The 19,075-nt window shown below is 40.5% G+C and overlaps 1 protein-coding gene across 1 annotated transcript; it reads left to right on the top strand.

Annotated features, from left to right (window-relative positions):
* Positions 1-23: 23 nt before the first annotated feature.
* SPCS2 (signal peptidase complex subunit 2) lies at positions 24-19,018 on the top strand. Its single transcript, XM_036324973.1, has 5 exons — positions 24-154; positions 9,847-9,930; positions 10,501-10,661; positions 12,076-12,210; positions 18,265-19,018. The coding sequence occupies exons 1-5, from the start codon at positions 44-46 to the stop codon at positions 18,449-18,451; spliced, it is 678 nt and encodes a 225-aa protein (XP_036180866.1). The 5' UTR covers positions 24-43; the 3' UTR covers positions 18,452-19,018.
* The last annotated feature ends 57 nt before the right edge of the window (positions 19,019-19,075 follow it).

Genomic DNA, 19,075 nt, shown 5'->3' with positions numbered 1-19,075 from the left:
TTTGGACAAGTAGGAGTGGGAGGGAGACGCCGAGGTAGACAAGATGGCGGCGGCTGGACAGGGCGGGAGATCTGGTGGCGGCGGAGGCAGTAGTGGGGCTGGCGGTGGCTCTAGCTGCGGGACAGGCAGTGGCCGCAGCGGCTTGTTGGACAAGGTGAGGAGACAGCTCTGGGGGACGGTCCAGGCCAGCGGAGGCCTGGGGGGCGGCGAGCCCACCTTCCCATCCCCGCCCCCCTTTTCTTCAGGTTTCTCGGGGGAGTACGGGTCTGGCCCACCATGGGCACCCGACGGGCGCTTACAGCCCGCTCCCTCCCCACGTCAGACGCGGGCTCTTTCCTCGTTAGGTCTTCTTTCCTTCTCGGACGCGCTCCTGGTCCTTTAATGCTGGCCACCACCGCTTCTCAGGATAGATGACCCCGTTTCCCACGTTTCCATGCGGCCGTCGCTCTCCCTCGGCGGTGCGGGGGCTCCTGCTCGATGTGCCCATTTCACCGACGGGGAGAGCGGAAGCCCGAGGGAATGAGAGCGTCCGCTGGAAGGCGAGAGTCCCTGAGCTCCCCACCACTACTGCCACCCTTGCGTATCGCTAGGGGTTCGCGTTTCTGGGCGTTTTGTCACGGACACCCCGAATACTGCACTTAATTGAGTACTGACTTCCCCTGCTGGACCCCGGAAAGCCTTTAAGATTTATCTTTTCTCTCGCCCCCCATTTCCCTCCCTTTCTGCCTCCAAGTGCTCTAGGACCTAGAGTCTAGGGGAGGTGATCGAATTCGCGAGTTCGCTGCTTGTTCCTGCTTTGCCTCTTCCCCCCCTCGCCCAGCCACGTTTTTAAAAACTACGGTCCTGGCAACAAGGGTTGAAAAGAAAAGAAAAGAAAAAGGAAAACTCCGTTCTTGGGTTGTGCCTTCTTGTCCTTTGCAGAGCACAGCATCTTGGACGAAACGGTTGCATAGAGACCTGCGTCCCAGTCCTGGTTCTGCCTCCAATTAATGACTGTGTGACCTTGGATGATGCTTATTCTTCCTGTGTGTTTGCTCATCTGGAAGGAGGGTTTCGCCTTCAGGTTCCTTTCAGTTCTCATTGTAGGGCCCTGGGCCGGGCCAGTTTGATGGGAAATGTTAGGTGTGGGTCTTTTGATAGGTCGGTAGTCAGTATTTTTTACTTTAATTGAAAACAGCTTTTGGACTTCCCTGTGCCTGACACATGGTAGGTGCTGGAGAAATGAGTAGGTATCCCATGGGGGGGGTCCTGGTCTTTTTGCTTCTCTTTTGGTGTCGTCGGTTTTGAATGACATAATTCTCACACTCTGAGCCCTTCTTAAGGGACAGAATGTGTCCTTGGGGCTGGGTTCAGAGCACATTGCCCTCAAACATGCGAAAATGTTGGGACTTGATGGTCATTTTCCTGCACAAATCCTGCCTTCCTGCCGGGTGAGCACCTCACAGCCTGTGCTCACCCTATTGACTGCATTTGCCTTTCCCTCTGGTTGGATTACCACCAGCAAACATTAAGCTGGGCATTCTTTCTGCTAAGGTAGTGATCACTGAAAAGTGTATGGCATCCTGGTGTTACTGAAAGAACCTGGATTTGGGAATCATAACATGTGGGCTTTGAAGTAGCTACCTTCCGACTGTATGAATGCGTTGTTAACCTCACTACGCCTCCCTTTCTTCATCTGAAGTATTAGGGTTTGGGGGAGAATCAAATGAGATGATATGCATTAATGATCTCCAAAACCTGTAATGTCTAATACACATGTGTGATGGCCTAGGAATAAATCAAGAATCTTATTGTCAGAAAGTACTCATTATTGATGAGTATAGGACCTGGGATACACAGAATATTAAACATAGATGTTTTTGGTGTATTCAGTTGTGTTCTTTTTACAGAAGTTCAAATGAGAGAGAGAAAATGATCCCTGAGTTCTAATTGGTAAGGGGGTAAGGCCCCAGGGGATGACCTGTTGTCTGAAGTGGAGTGGGGACTTTTTTGGGGAGAGAGCGAGGGAAAGCATATACCAGTTAACGTCCTTGAGCAAAGTTACACAGATGGTGCCTGATGTTTCTTAGGTAGTGAGTTGATTGGACTGTTCTGTAAGAAACCTGTAGTGATGGGACTGAAGAGGGCATGGGCCCTAACTGGTTTGGCTCAGTGGATAGAGTATCAGCCTGCAGAGTGAAGGGTCCTGGGTTCGATTCTGGCCAAGGGCACATGCCCGGGTTGTGAGCTCGATCTCCAGTAGGGGGCGTGCAGGAGGTAGCCAGTCAGCGACTCTCTTACCATTGATGTTTCAGTCTTTTTCCCTCTCCCTTCCTCTCTGAAATCAAAGATAGATAAATAAATAAATAAATAAATAAATAAATAAATAAATGTATAAAAAGAGGGCATGGATTGCTTGAAGTAGCAGGAAGCTGTTGAAGGTTTTTGAGATTAAAGTGGGTTTAGGAAAATTATTCAGATAGTTTGGAGAGGTAAAAATTAAAAGCCTTCTGGTAAGGCCTTATACCAGTGGTTCTCAACCTTCTTAATGCCGGGACCCTTTAATACAGTTCCTCATGTTGTGGTGACCCCCCATTTCATTGTTACAAATTAAACATAATTAAAAGCATAGTGATTAATCACAAAAACAATATGTAATTATATATGAGTTTTCTGATGGTCTTAGGTGACCCCTGTGAAAGGGTCGTTTGACTCCCAAAGGGGTCGCGACCCACAGGTTGAGAACCGCTGCCTTATACCATAGTAGTTGATAGCGATTAATGTAAAAAGAAAGACAAGTTTAAGTTCTAGTGTAGCATGTTAAAAGCTGCATGGCTTTGGATAAGTTACTTGGTATTCCTGAATTTAAATTTTCTTATGTAAATATTGTGGATGCTCATCCTCCTATGTAATAAAAGCCTAATATGCAAATTGTCCCCTTGGGCGGTCCTTTGGCTGGGAGTTGGACCAGGAGACTGGGAGTTCCACCACTTGCTGTGATGTACGCTGACCACCAGGGAGCAGCACGGAACACAGCAGGCATTGGTGACTCTCTGTGACCTCTCCCAGGCTACCTGGGGGTGGGGGTGATGGGGACAAAGGTGCAGTGAGAATGCGGGGGTTTCTCACTCCCGCTGCTACCCTCCCTCCGGACGCCAGGGAAGCCCCACGCTCAGGTGCCAGGCGCCTGCGAGGAGCCCATCCCACCTCGTACCAGAGTGGCCTCTGGCCTCTTCTGGGTTAGCCGGGCAGCAGCGACCAGGACCGCAGGGGCTGGTCGGGCTCCTGTGGATTTGCACGGGAGCCAGTCTGGGAAGAAGGCCAGGGGAGAGCATGCTGCCCACCTGGCTTCTGTGTGGCACCGCTGGGCGGCCCAGAGACCCACACTACGCCCAGCCTGCATCTCCTCATGGGGACTCGGGCGGGGGGTGGGGGGTGCTGTCCAGAGCCCAGAGGTCAGCTGGGACCTGCCCTTCCATGCCAGATGCTCTTGCTTCGATCGCCGGCCAGGCCTAGGGACTGCACCCATGCATGAATTTCTTGCACCAGACCTCTAGTATATACATATTATTGTAGGCTTGTTATAAATATTAAATTGTATAATATTGGTAAATGTTCTTTGTAAAGGGCTATAAAAATAGAATGACAAGGTGATGAGAACTCCCAACTTGAATAACAGAAATAGACGAAAATAGACAAAGGAACACTTGGCAGAATTAACCAAGAAGTGACACAGAAATAAGTCAGGAGCTGTTTAGGCACTTTTGGAAAACTTCTTTTCTGCCCTACATTGAGTTATTCCCCTTCTGAATTCTCTAGCATTCATGGCACATGGGAATGAAAAAATTAAGTCAGGAGTTGTTTAGGTACTTCCTTTTGGAAAACTTCATTGCTGCCTTACATTGAATTGTTCCCCTTCTGAATTCTCTAGCATTTATGGCACATGGGTATTAAGCTGTCACTTAATGTGACATACTGTCTTGTATTGTTATACCAATTTGTATTTGTCCATTTTCCCATGAGGGGTTCTGGAATAAGTACTTGCAGTATTGAATTAGGCAGAGAAAAAAACTTCCGATCTGCCTCTTCAATCTTCAGAAACAGTCTTAGAAGATGGTGCCTCAAGTTGTCTGAAAACTGAGGGTACTGTGGAAGAGAACGTAGGAAAAAATATTCTCAATGGAACAAGATCTGAATGAATAGAGAAACTTTTGCTCTGTGGGCATGAGAGGCTTACAGTATTTTTAATTGGATTTGTCTTGATTTTTTGGAGGGTTTTTATTTTATATCCTCCAGCTGTAATTTCACTTGCCATTAACAAATGTAATAAAGTGATGCAAATATACTTATAGCTTTCCCTCAGCAGATGTGAATTTCTGTTCCAGGGAACATGACTTTAAGAACAAAACACTTCTAGTTTCCTGGTCTTAAAAATAAGCATGCAAATATAATCTTCTAAACTCCATCACTAAATAACTTAGATCATTGCAATAAGTTATTTTGCCCAAAATACACCAAAGCACTTTGTTCTACCTAGTAGGCTATAAAGAAAAATTGCTTGCTTAATTTGTTTTGGCTATTAAAATTAATATGTTGCATTAAATCATTCTTTCCAGAAACTAAATCCTTTCTGTCTCCTGACGGGATTTGTTTTGGCTGTTAAACTGTGGTATTAAACCATGCTTTCTAGAAGGTATATCCAGACCCTTTTAACCTTATAGGTGGATTTCTGTCTCCTGGTTGGACTATCAAGCTTAATCTTAAAGTCCAGCTTTTGTATCTTAGTAATTGAGAACACAGGCTCTGGAGCCAGGCCATCTGTCTTTGAATCCTGCCTGCCACTTACCAGGTATGTTCTTGGGCAAGTTAGTAAATCTGTTTATATTCGTTTCTTCATCTGCAACGTGGGGATAATTATAGCATTTACCTTAAAAGGTGGTGTCTGGCACATAATAAGTACTCAACAAAATACATGTAGCTACTGCTAACTAGCAGTTATTCTGGGTATATTAGCTTTCTTAAAATATTTTTCATAACATGATATGGAGACTATCTACATCAGACCCCCTTGGAATCCTGGTTAAAAATACAGATTTCTGGACCTCATTCCAGACCTGAGTCAGATTCTCTAAATGTGGGGCCTGGACATCTGCGTGTTTTCACACATAGCTATTTATTTCCTCTACGTTTTAACAATTACTTCTGGGTTGAGAACTACTGTCCTAGATGACTTTTTAAATCTCTTCTGGTTCTGACATCTTAAGTTTTTTTTTTATTTGTTTATTAACTATTCTGCTTAATCAATAGTGTTTTCTCTAAAATGCTTTAATGAAGAGATCTTGAAGCTCATCTGTTCCAACCTCCTCATTTTGTAGACATGGATACAGTTGGAGAGGGGGAAAGAAGCAACTTGCCCAAGACCACACAGTGAGTTAGTGTCAGTCTAGAACAGCGGTTCTCAACCTGTGGGTCGCGACCCCTTTGGTGGTTGAACGACCCTTTCACAGGGGTCGCCTAAGACCATCCTGCATATCAGATATTTACATTACGATTCATAACAGTAGCAACATTACAGTTATGAAGTAGCAACGAAAATAATTTCATGGTTGGGTCACAACATGAGGAACTGTATTTAAAGGGCCAGAAGGTTGAGAACCACTGATCTAGAACCTGGCTTCCCCAGTTAATCAGTTCTCTTACCTAAGTAAGAGAACTTAGTTGCCTCTCATTCTGGAGCAGGCCATGTGCTAGCTAATGTAGTAGTGGAAAGAACATCTGTTTTGAGATTGGAAGTCTTGGGCTTAAGCCTTGGTTTTGTCACCTACCAACCATGTTTCTCCATTCACTCTCAGTGATGGAATCTTAGTTTGTCAGGCTTCTGGATGGTATGCTTGTATCCTGACCCCGCTCTGACAAAGACAACGAACAGTTTTATGGCATTACTATAAGTGTGTATGTGTTTAAAGAAACAAGGTGCTGCTTTGGTCTGTTTTGCTCACTGGTTAGCTCATTGGCCTGCACACACTAAAGGGTCAAGGTTCAATTCCCAGTCAAGAGCATATACCTGGGGTTGTGGGTTTTACCCCTGGACCCGGTCAGGAAGGCACCAATTGATGTGTCTCTCTCCCATCAATGCCTCTCTCTCCCTCCTGCCTCCCTTTTACTCTCTCTGAAAATCAATGGAAAACATATCCTCAGGTGAGGATTAAAAACAAAACAAGAAATAAGGTGCTGGATTTTTTAACATTGTGTTGCAAACTAAACTTTAATAGTATCTCAAAACTCCTTGTTTTTACTTTAAATTTAAAAACATTTTTGTGTCAAAGGACACTATCAAGAAAGTGAAAAGATAATTTACAGAATGAGAAAATATTTGCAAATCATATATCTAGTGCAGTGATGGCGAACCTATGACATGCGTGTTAGAGGTGACATGTGAACTCATTTTTTTGGTTGATTTTTCTTTGTTAAATGGCATTTAAATATATAAAATAAATATCAAAAAATTTCTATATGTGATATGGCATCAGAGTTAAGTTAGGGTTTTTCAAAATGCTGACACGCTGAGCTCAAAAGGTTCGCCATCACTGGTCTAGTGGCTAGACCAGTGGTTCTCAACCTGTGGGTCGCGACCCCTTTGGTGGTCGAGCGACCCTTTCACAGGGGTCACCTAAGACCATTCTGCATATCAGATATTTGCATTACGATTCATAACAGTAGCAACATTACAGTTATGAAGTAGCAACGAAAATAATTTTATGGTTGGGTTACAACATGAGGAACTGTATTTAAAGGGCCAGAAGGTTGAGAACCACCGGTCTAGACTATATAATCTTATATAACTCAATAAAAATCCCAATTTTAAAAAGAATAAAAGAATACGTGAATAGTTCCACAGAAGATCTATAGATGGCCAATAAGCACATGAAAAGAAGCTCAACATATTAGTCATTAGAGAAATTCAAATCAAAACCACAATGAGATACCACTTCACACCCACTGGACTGACTATAATAAAAAATAAAAAAAATATTGTTGGTGAGGAGGATGTGGAGAAATTGGAACCCTTTTACATTGCTGGTGGGAATGTAAAGTGATGCAGCTACTTTGGAAAACAGCATATCAGTTCCTCAGAGACTTAAACATAGCATTAACATATGACTCGGCATATTGCACTTCTAGGTATAAACCCAAAAGAATTGAAAATGTAAGTCTTGCATGAAAACATGTATGCAAATTATAATAGCAGCATTCTTCACAATAGCCAAAAGGTAGCTACAACCCAAGTATTCCCAAGTACTTGTTGATAGATGTATGTATAAACAAAATATTGTATATCCATGCAATAGAATATTTGGCTATACAAAGGAATAAAGTACTGATAGTTATTATAACCCGGAGGAACCTTCAATACATTATGTTGAGTGAGAGAAACCAGTCTCAAAAGGCTGCATATTGTATGATTCCATTTAGTATATAAAATGTCTAGAAAGGGCAGATCCATGCAGACAAAAAGTAGATTAGTGGTTGCCAGAGCTGAAGGGAGGCTGGGATGGGAGTGACTGCTTATGGCAGCGGTTCTCAACCTATGGGTCGTGACCCCTTTGCCGGTCAAAGGACCCGTTCACAGGGGTTGCCTAAGACCATTGGAAAACACATATATAATTACATATTGTTTTTGTGATTAATCACTATGCTTTAATTATGTTCAATTTGTAACAATGAAATGGGGGGTCACCACAACATGAGGAACTGTATTAAAGGGTCGCGGCATTAGGAAAGTTGAGAACCACTGGCTTATGGGTATGAGGTTTCTTTTTTGGGTGATGAATGTATTCTGAAATTAGGTAGTGGTGATAGTCGCACAACCTTGTGAGAATAATTTAAATTTAAAAAACGACTGAATTATACATTTTAAAATGGCAAGTTTTACAGTATGTGAATTTTAAATTTTAATTTAAACTTAAAATTTCTATAGTGCTTATTGAGTAACGTATGAAGCTTCAAATTATTGATATTATTATTAACTTCGTATTCACCATTTTGTAGCTCAGTGATATTACAGAAGTTAATAACTTCCATTTTCCCAGGTCCCTTTTTTGGCTATTGTCTGCACCATTTCTCTGCTGTGGTCTCCCTCTTATGAAATCTCAATAGTAGTTTTTCATATTACTTACTCAACGTTTCAGTAATATTTGACTCATTGATCACTTCCTTCTTGAAGTATTTTCTTTATGTGGCTTCAAGAACACTTCTTTTTTTAAAAAATTGTATTTTATTGATTTTTTACAGATAGGAAGGGAGAGGGATAGAGAGCCAGAAACATCGATGAGAGAGAAACATCGATCAGCTGCCTCCTGCACACTCCCCACTGGGGATGTGCCTGCAACCAAGGTACATGCCCTCGACCAGAATTGAACCCAGGACCCCTGAGTCCGCAGGCCGACGCTCTATCCACTGGGCCAAATCGGCCAGGGCCAAGAACACTTCTTGCTCTTGCTTTTCTTCCTCCTTCACTGGTCTCTCTGTTATTTATTTATTTGTTTGTTTGTTTATTTGTTTGTTTATTTAATTTATTTAGTCTGTCTTCTTCCTGGCCTGTAAATATTGGCAAGTCTCTGGCCCTCTTCTCTATCTACATTCATTCCAGTGTCATGGCTTAAATATAATCTGTAAGTTGATGACTTCCACATTTCTATTTCCAACCTGGACCTCTTCTCTGATCCCGAGACTTATATATCCAAATGCCTACTTGCCATCTCTGTTTAAATGGTCTAATATATATTTCTATTTTATATGTGATAACTATATAATAATATTACTGCTATAAATACTGCTATGTTTATAGCCTTGTATATTATTTCATGTCGATGTGGATATGGAAAAATGCCAGAAGTGGGAACTTGAATCCAAGGTGCTAAGTTGTCTTCTATAGGTGTTGTACCATTTTGAATTTCTGCCAACAATGTGTGAGAGAATCACTTGCCTCTAAGTTGCACACTATTTGGCAACCTTTTTCAGCCTCTGCAGATGAGGGAAATTGAAGCAGGGTTTGTCCAAAAGTTACAACTCACTGGTGATATAACTTGGTTTTTAATTCAAAATGTTCTTTCCAACAGATTACACTGGATTTGCTGTTTTCCTATAGTTAAAACATGCTGGTAAAACATAAAAGTTGTTTGCCGATGAAGATACTAGTATATTAAAGGAGACCTTCCTCATTTTATTAGTGTCTGAAAGTTCGTAGATATATATTTCCCGAATTTTGTGGTCACAAATGAAAGGATAACCAAGTGGAGATCTTTTCTGTACTCACATTTGGGCAGAACAGGAATGGGATATGTGAGTTCACACTGTAGTCTCTAGCCCAGTGATGGCGAACCTTTTGAGCTCGGCGTGTCAGCATTTTGAAAAACCCTAACTTAACTCTGGTGCCGTGTCACATATAGAAATTTTTTGATCTTTGCAACCATAGTAAAACAAAGACTTATATTTTTGATATTTATTTTATATATTTAAATGCCATTTAACAAAGAAAAATCAACCCAAAAAAATGAGTTTGCGTGTCACCTCTGACACGCGTGTCATAGGTTCACCATCACTGCTCTAGCCCATGTAAGTGTTGTGGTTTTGGGCTTATAGATTTTTGACTTCTCAGCATGGAGACTGGCAACATCCTGAGCACCACCTGATTCTAGTGACACTAGACTCCTTCACCTTCATTTCTAAGTGTTCTGTCTTTTAGATGTCCAACATCAGAAGAGAAAGAGTAAATGGTACTATACTTAAGAATGTCCTTAAGGAAGTAGTTCATTTTACTTTCAGTAAGATGCCATATTTCTTGATGTACAACTCTTTATTTTACAGTGGAAGATTGATGATAAGCCTGTAAAAATTGACAAATGGGATGGATCAGCTGTGAAAAATTCTTTGGATGATTCTGCCAAAAAGGTACTTTCTTGAGTTGGGGGTCTATTAGTGTGTGTACAGCTGATGGTTCATTTGCAAGATCTTTTTCGTCTATCGCTTGGAATGACCTTAGTTTTCCAGTGTTAGGAATTGAGCCAGAAAGCAGTTTCTAAAATCCTTATAGTGTATGTGCGGGAGCGTGTGTAAAAATATAAATGTTAGCTACCTAACACCCCTCTTCAAGTTCTCTAACATTTCAGTTTCAGAAAGCTGTTAATCTGTTGTTTTTAGGTTAATTAGCTAAGAGCCAAGAAGGTTGAGGGAATATAACACATTGATCCATGATTGGTCATCTCTCTAATTATTTTAGTTTCATCCAAGGGAATAAGTTGAGGATTTTAAAAAATATATGAGAAGTTGATGAACTTTTTCTCTGGGATCTGTTATAAACAGCTTGAGTCCTTTTGCTTGGAATGATAAAATTCTGATTAGAAAGAACTACCATGTAATTTATATGATTCCAATATAGCTTTTATCATGGAAATTAAGAATAAAAGCAGGTTCTAGGAAGGAAGCATTCCTGTTAGCCTGATTCCTTGTTCTTCTCACTAGGTACTTCTGGAAAAGTACAAGTATGTGGAGAATTTTGGTCTAATTGACGGTCGCCTCACCATCTGTACCATCTCCTGTTTCTTTGCCATAGTGGCTTTGATTTGGGATTATATGCACCCTTTTCCAGAGTCCAAGCCTGTTTTGGCGTTGTGTGTCATATCATATCCTTTATTTATACTCAGGTTTGTTTTCTAGTGACTGTTTTAAAATCTTTACTGTTAACCTCCCTGTTTCCAAAAAAACAAACTTTGATCTGGGGGTCTGCCAATGTTAGAATTTAATATTATCAGCTATGGAAATCTGTAAATTTATCTAGTCATTATCACTGACATTTTAGATTTAATATGTTTATTTTATCTTTAATTCTATTTAGTTATTAATAGAGGTCATAATCCAGGTGTGAGCACCTGATAGCAAAACAATAATGATGACCTAGCTCTTCTTATTTCTAGTCTAGAACTTCTCCCATTAGACCAGGTTGCTTCAAGCCACTCATACCAGGATATTAGGAAAGGATCAGATATTGAAGGTTAGATCTGTGTCAGGTTTCCTTGAAGCTGGGAGGCTGGACTGGGAGTTACTGAGCATGAGGTATATAGGTGTGGCTTGTGTAACAGTGGGAATAAGAACCTATTGTGGAACTAGAGAAACCTGGGTTCGAAATCCAGGTGGTTTTGTGATCTTGTGCTAATAAGAACTCTTTCTTGGAACTGTTTGAATGTTGCTCATTTGTAAATATGGGTAATATACACTCAGAATTATCATTTTGGTAGGCAGTTTACTTTTCTTAACAGTGTTACCACAATCTGAAATATTTCTAAAGTCTTCACTTTGGGAATTTCTCTTCAAAGGTATTTTGCAAGCCATTTAATAAATCACGTTCTGGTCAAAAATGCTATTATCCAAATTGATCCCAAATCATAGTCCCCACACGTGGCATCTACAAATCATCTCATTATGAAATTTTTCACTATACTTTCCTGCCTCTCACTGTCATACAATTTAAATTATACAGTGTAGACAAAGCTCTTATGCCAATTTCTGGCACATAATAGGTTCTCAAAATAGTAGTTAATACTGTCAGAAACTGAATATAATAAGTTCCATGTATATGAAGTAATTGTTCTTATAGTAAGTTAATCTGAAGTCACTTATCTTCTCTTTTAATGACTCATGAAATTGGTTGAGTTTGGTTAAGTTCACTGTGATTATTAGGTTTGTATTTTATAGAGAAATAAGCCCAAGTCTTGACAAACTAGGTAACAGGATCTTCTTATACATGTTACTATTGAACAGAAAAAATGAGAGCCGGTTTATGCCCTTCCCTTTTGAATTTCCCCTTTGAACAGAAAAGGTAAGAGCTGATTTTCTTTCTTCCCCTTTGAAGTATTCTAACCTGAGAGCCTTGCTTCTCTTGGTACATAGACATAAGGATGAAAATGAAATGGCTAAATATTCAGTGTTTTTACAGCAAGACAGAAATCTTTAGTGGTGTTTGTAGCCCTTGCTTGTCAATATGTGTTAGTTCTCTTTTGTGAGTATGTTTGTGTGTTTTCCCCTTAACCTTATTCGAACCTATTTTGTGATGATGGGGATCCTGACCATTTATACCTCATATAAGGAGAAGAGCATCTTTCTCGTGGCCCATAGGAAAGATCCTACAGGGATGGATCCTGATGATATTTGGCAACTGTCCTCCAGTCTCAAAAGGTATGACTATCCTCATAGATTCTTAAATCCTGGTGTTGGCTTTTCCCTGGGTGTTGAGTCATTTTCAGCAACAGACTATTGTATGCCTACTCTACGCAGATCATACTAGTCATGTAAAATGAAGAAAGGATTATGAATGATCTATAAAGTTTTTCTTAGCATTGCAGCTCTGATCTTGCATTATCACAGATATGCTCTGAGGATTAACTCTGGGAGAAAGTACTTCGGTGGAGAATGAAGAATTATTCTCTTTTTCCTGTGGCTAATTAACTGAGTTAATTAGGGTGCAGACTTAATAAAGGCCAAAGGTGTAAAGTCAGTTATCTTTGAAGAATTCCATTAGCTTCCATTTCTTCTTTGCAATCAGGAATCTCTGAAGCAATGTACCAGGCAACTGAGAGGACAATTCAGTCTGTTTCTGACCAGCAGTAGGTATAACTTTGTCCAGCTGACAGCTGAGATTTTTCTAGATATCTAGAATAGGGTTCAAATTCCAGCTCATCTATTTCCAGCTGTGTGACTTCTGGTATGTCATGTAAACTATTTGAGCTTTAGGAGGGTCAAAAATGACTTGTATCATTGTTCAGAAGATGAGTTACTAGTTATAATAATAGCAAATTTCTATTGAGCGTATAGTGGTTATTGTGCTAAGTGCATTATCTCATATAAACCTTAGAACAACTCCTTTTTTAAATAAGAACACAGGCCCAAAGAGTCCAGTTAATTCTTTCAGGGTCATACAGCTCAAAAGTGAATTCCACCAGATATTCCAGCACACACCTGAGCCAAGAATTCATGCTCTTTTTTTTAAGATTTTTTTTAAATTGATTATTTTTTTAGAGATGAAGGAGGGGTGGGGGGAGAAACATCAATGTGAGAGCAGAACATCGATTGACTACTTCCTGCACGCCCCCTACCAGGGATCGAATCACAACCCAGGCATGTGCCCTGATCGGGAATCAAACTGGCAACCTTTCGGTGCACAGGGTAATGTCCAGCCAACTGAGCCACATCAGCCAGGGTAGAATTCATGCTCTTAGTCATAATCCTAAAAACATAGTACAGTTTCTAGCATGTAGTAGGCTCTCATATTACAAGTACAGTTATTCACAAATAGAAGGTAAGTACAGCATCAGTGTGAAAAAGCTGCTCATTACCAACTTGTTGAGATGCCTGTGAAGAGAAGCAGACCTTCCTTCTGATGTTGCAGCTGAGTTCTTATCTCCTCCTGGCAGTGCTCCTAGCTGCCCTTTTGGCCTGTGCCAGGACACTGAAACATAGCTGCAGAATTCTAGACCCTATATCATCTTGATTTCATTATTTTCATTCTGACTTGTCTTTCTTAAGCAGCTTTATTGAATTATAATTCACCTACCATACAGTTTACCCATTTAAAGTGTATACAGTTCAGTAGTTGCTAGTGTATTTACAGATATTTACAGTTGTCACCACAATCAATTTTAGAACATTTTCTTCACTTCACAAAGAAAGCTATATCCTATCCTCCCATTCCACACAACCTTAAGTAACCACTGTTCTACTTTCTGTCACTATAGACTTTCTTGTTTTGGATATTTCATATGAATGAATCTTATAACATGTGTTTTCTTTTGTAACAAGCTTCTTTCACTGAGCCTAATGTTCTCAAGGTTCATCTGTGATGTAGCATGTGTCAATATTTCATTCCTTTTTATGCTGAATAATGCAATACACAGCATGTATATATTGCATTTTGCTTACCCATTTATTAGTTGGTGGACATTTGAGTTTCCATCTTTTGGCTGTTATGAATAATGGTGCTCTAAACATTTATGTACATTTTTGTGTGGATATGCATTGTCCTTTTTTGGGTAATATACCTAGGAGAGGAATTGCTGGATCCAATTTTAACTCTTTTTAAATTGGTTGAGGAAATGCCAGATTGTTTTCCAAAACAGCTGCACCATTTTACAATCCGACTAGCTTTGTATGAGGGTTCTGATTTTTCCATATTTCCTTCTGATTTTTACCAATTGCCACATTATTGATGTCTCTGGAGAGGAAATAATGCCCCCTCTTTTCCTTCTGATTGCAGTTAAATATAGACCCACTTCTCTTTACTTGAAGAAAGCTTCTGGTTCATTGATACTCTCTCTAACATAGCTCTTTCCAGAAATCTTAGTGGATGATGATTCTAGTACTTCAGCCTCTCAGTTTTACTTTCTCTTTTCTGGTTGGTTATCTTGTTTTCTACCAAGTTTTACCCCCCTACCCCACACCCCCGCCCAGAGAGGGAGGGAGAGATAGAAACATCAATGAAGAGAGAGGATCATTGATTAGCTGCCCCCTGCATGCTCCACACTGGGGATGGAGCCCGCAACCCAGGCATATGCCCTGACCGGGAGTCGAATTGCGACTTTCTGGTTCATAGGTCGATGCTCAACCACTGAGCTACGCCGGTTGGGCTCTACCAAGTCTTAAGCACTTATTTCCCTGGTCATATACTAGACCTTACTATTACTGATAGGCAAGTACCTTCAATAACTTCAGTTTTAAGTATCCCACACTCTGGCCACTACTTCATATTTTTCTAGTCTATCTCCTTGTAGTTTTCTTGTCCTAACAGTTCTTCAGCTCCATTGGCTTCCATTGAGCCTGCCACCTTTTCACTTTACTGTCCCTCTTCCCCTCACTTTCTCCTTACCCAGCTTAGATTCCATGGCATTTCTGTAGTCCAGTTACTCTCTCACTGTCTAGGATCTTTCATACCTTCTCTATCTTCAAACCTCCTTCTCTCCCCCTGCACCTTTACTCTCAGTCTCTTTTGTTCCTGAGAAGATAGAAGCAACGGGAAGTCTCGCATCATTACCTGCTCATCATATTCCGCCTTTGTAAGTTCCTGTCTGATGCTGCCTCTCCATTTGTCCACTAGATTCTTACCCCTTCTCATCCACTGGATGTTTCTCCTTCTGCTGAATTATTCTTTCTAACATACAAACATGCTGTCATTTCATTTCTTCCAACTAAAAAAAGTTGTTTTCTTTCTCCTTACTCTCCTCGCACAGTGTTCCCATTTCTCTGTCCCCTTGTCCTCTTCTCCCATTTTATCTTCTGATCTGCTCCTCTTTACTTCTCTTTCCTCATCGTACTTGACCTATCAGCAGCATTTGACACAGTGGATCACTCTCTCCTTGTTACACTTTCTTTCTTTTTAAAACAGGCTTCGAGGATACCATAATCTTCTAATTTTCTTCTTACTGTAATGTCGGTTTCTTAGTCCTATAATTCTTCATTATTCCCTTTCTCTAAATTTGAGATGCGACCAGCGGTTGTTCCCAGCACCTCTTCTCTATATTCACTCATTAAGTGTAAACTTACTAGACTTTCAAGACTTTAAATACCATCTATATCAGGGGTCCTCAAACTTTTTAAACAGGGGGCCAGTTCACTGTCCCTCAGACTGTTGGAGGGCCGGACTATAGTTTAAAAAAAAAACTATGAACAAATTCCTATGCACACTGCACATATCTTATTTTGAAGTAAAAAAACAAAACGGGAACAAATACAATATTTGTATTTGCATGTGGCCTGCAGGCCGTAGTTTGAGGACCCCTGATATGATGAAGTTCTTTAAATCTGAGTTTTCATCCTAGCCCTCTACTCTGAATTATCCCAGCTTTCTATTTAACACTGGATCCTAATGAACATCTGAAAATGAACACATCTAAAACGTAACTCTGCTATCCCTCATTTAAACCTGCCTCAATAATTGGCAACTCCATCCTTCTAATTACTTAAGTCAGAACTCTGACTTCACTTCTCTCTCTCAGTTCTTCCAACAAATCCTGTCAGCCCTACCTTCTAAGTATATTTATTCTGACCACTAAACATCTCCACTGCTACCATCATCTCTCAATTAGGCTACTGTAATAATGTCCTAATGGACCTCTACAGCTGCTCTCCCTGCCCATAGTTTATTCCCAGTACAACAGGCAGAGTGATCATTTTAAAACTTAAGGCAGATCAACTCAATCCCCTGCTCAAAACTCTTACTCATAGGAAAAACAAAAACAAAAACAAAAACTGAAAAGTTAAGCATAGCTTGGAAATCCATACTTATTTATTTTCTGCACCGCATACACATGCACACACCCCCCTCATCTCTTGTTGCTTTTAGCCTCCTACTCTGTTATGTTCTTTCTCATTGGTCTCTTTTCTGTTCTTCACGCATTCCAGGCATGTTCTTGTCTCAGGACCTTTGCATTTGCTGTTTCCTCTGCCTGGGATAGTCTTTTTTTCAGGTAGCTTTATTATTCCTACTTTAGGGCTCTGCTCAAGCATCGTATTTTTTACTTTATTGTTGGTTTCCTTACACACACTAAAGTTCTCAAAGACAGGTTTGTCCTTGTGTTTACTGCTCTATGTCCTTAGCATGTAATACTGCCTGACATGCATAGTTGGGGCTGAATAAAATTTATTGAATTAGTGATTAACTATTTCTAAAATGCATTAGATCACAACTCATCAGATCATGTTCTGCCATCAAAGCCATGGAACTGCCAATGGAACTGGATCCAAAAGTCCAAATATTGGTGTGATATCAGCAGTAGTTGGTCTTCACTCCTATGTGACAAATAACTGGCTAGATGACAGTGATTAAGTTATGATTTTTTTTCCAACACTGGTTAATGATAGGCACTGTTTTAACCGTGACAGTGATCCTGAAAAGTAGGTGGTAGTTTTACTCTTTTAAATGCATAGGAACAGGCTAAAACAACTGCTTCCTTTAAAGGTAATTCCAGCCTGACAGTCCATTGAATCTGTCCTGATTAAATGGAGGCAGAAACAGGTGGCAATAGGGGAAGACTGTGAGCCTGCCAGAGGTTGATGTTATAAACCTTTCTAAATGGATGGAGATAGTAAAGGCCTTCAAGATTCCTTAAGGTGTAGCTAAGGAATCTCTAGAGTTCATGGAGCAAAAGACATCCCTTACCTAGCATCAGGGTAGAACATGGAGCTAGATTGATTACAGGGTCTAAGGATTGAGCAGCCTGGAATTGGGAAGCACCTATGAAAACAAAGGTTCTTCATTTACTTATAAAAATGTGATTGCCCAGCAAGTGCCAAGCTAAGAATAGAATACAATCAAGACAAACATTTTTTCCTTAAGAATCTCTGAGTCCAGTGAAGAATACAAATACAAAAAAAAAACAACAAAAAGAATACAAATACATAAACATTATTTCTATAGGTAATTTCATTGATAGCATGGGAGCCTGTCATTGAACTTGACATATGATAGGCACTCAGTATTTGACTATTCATTGATGGTGCTGTGGAAGACAAGGGGGAGACATCTGACCTAATTTGGGAAAGCTTTCTCAGAGAAGTTTAATACCTGATATTAACAAACTAGAGGCCCAGTGCATGACATTTGTGCACAGGGGCGCGGGGAGGAGGAGGAAAAGTTCCTCAGTCCGGCCTGCACCCTCTTGGGGGAGCTGCTGGCAGACAGACATCCCCCGAGGGGTTCTTAGCGCTGCCTGGGAGGTGGGAGAGGCTCCCACCAGTGCCACTGTGCTTGCCAGCCGCGAGCCCAGCTTCTAGCTGAGTGGTGCTCCCCCCTGTGGGAGCACACTGATCACCAGGGGGCAGCTCCTGCATTGAGCGTCTGCTCCCTGGTGGTCAGTGCGTGTCATAGCTACTGGTCGTTCTGCTGTTCAGTCGATTTGCATATTAGCCTTTTACTATATAGGATGGGAACCAGTCAATTGAGATTGGAGAGAAGTGGCTACTAGGAAGACGCTTCTAGCACAACAAGTAATAAAGTCCAGAGGTGAGAGATGTTCCATATGGCTTAACAGTTTATGACAAGATAAAGGAGGTACACAGTAATTAAATGAGGAACACAAAGCAACACCTATGAATCAACATTTGTATCTTAAAGGCAGTTTTCTGAGAGAAATATTTGTGTAGGCTTCTCACCTCTATTCTTCGAAAATACTTGGTGGTCTGCCTTTACTGGGTGAATCTCTTCCTTTGTTTTTTTATGGTTTTTGATTTATTTTTGCTTAGGTTTGATGACAAATACACTCTGAAGCTGACCTTCATCAGTGGAAGAACAAAGCAGCAGCGGGAAGCTGAGTTCACCAGGTCCATTGCTAAGTTTTTTGACCACAGCGGGACACTGGTCATGGATGCATATGAGCCTGAAATATCAAGACTCCATGACAGTCTTGCCACAGAAAGAAAAATAAAATAGCCAATTCTAAAAGCAGCCATCTTTTTGCAAGATCATGCAAAATTATGGGGTGAGAAGGAAAGAAGCAATGTAAAAAATGTTAAATGTTACTGTTTTGTCCTGAAATTTAGTCCATTCTGGATAAATAGGATTTTCTATCTGAGATATGAGAAATTATAGCTCTGATATCTAGCTGTAGCTTCCTTGGTCTGCTGATTACACTGTTTTCATTTGCTTTTCTGGAGAAGCATTTTTGCTAAAAACTGAACAGACTTTCTCCTTCATATCTAGCAGAATAGTATAGCTTTGTGCCATGCAGAGTATTAAGACTCAGTTTTTAAAATTGTCCATCTGTTGCTGACTTTATTATGTTAATTCCTATTTCAATAGCTGTTTTAATTGTATCCCTAACTCAGGATACAATTACTTGTATACATCTTCACACACCATTTTTTGTGGTGTGTATATATCTGACAAGGCGAATTGGGGAAAAACCCAGCTTTTTAATTTGTTTAAAATAGACCCTCTGCCTGTTACATTTTGTGTGCTCTTAACCGATTAAAGAAGCCAATGACATTTTTAGTTTTATATTGTCTATGCTTTCCACTAGTATATCCCTGTTGATTTGCTGATTTGTTTGTGTCC

This window comes from Myotis myotis, unplaced genomic scaffold, assembly GCF_014108235.1.
Source record: "Myotis myotis isolate mMyoMyo1 unplaced genomic scaffold, mMyoMyo1.p scaffold_m19_p_10, whole genome shotgun sequence".
NCBI lineage: Eukaryota > Metazoa > Chordata > Mammalia > Chiroptera > Vespertilionidae > Myotis > Myotis myotis.
Note: the sequence above shows the minus strand (reverse complement) of the source record. Positions and strands in the feature narration are given on the sequence as shown.

Bases quoted from the DNA above. Each gene is read 5' to 3' on its own strand.
- SPCS2 (XM_036324973.1), top strand. From the start codon at position 44: ATGGCGGCGGCTGGACAGGGCGGGAGATCTGGTGGCGGCGGAGGCAGT. The intron at 9,931-10,500 runs GTACTTTCTTGA...TCTTCTCACTAG, and splicing joins TGGATGATTCTGCCAAAAAG to GTACTTCTGGAAAAGTACAA. The intron at 12,211-18,264 runs GTATGACTATCC...ATTTTTGCTTAG, and splicing joins CTGTCCTCCAGTCTCAAAAG to GTTTGATGACAAATACACTC.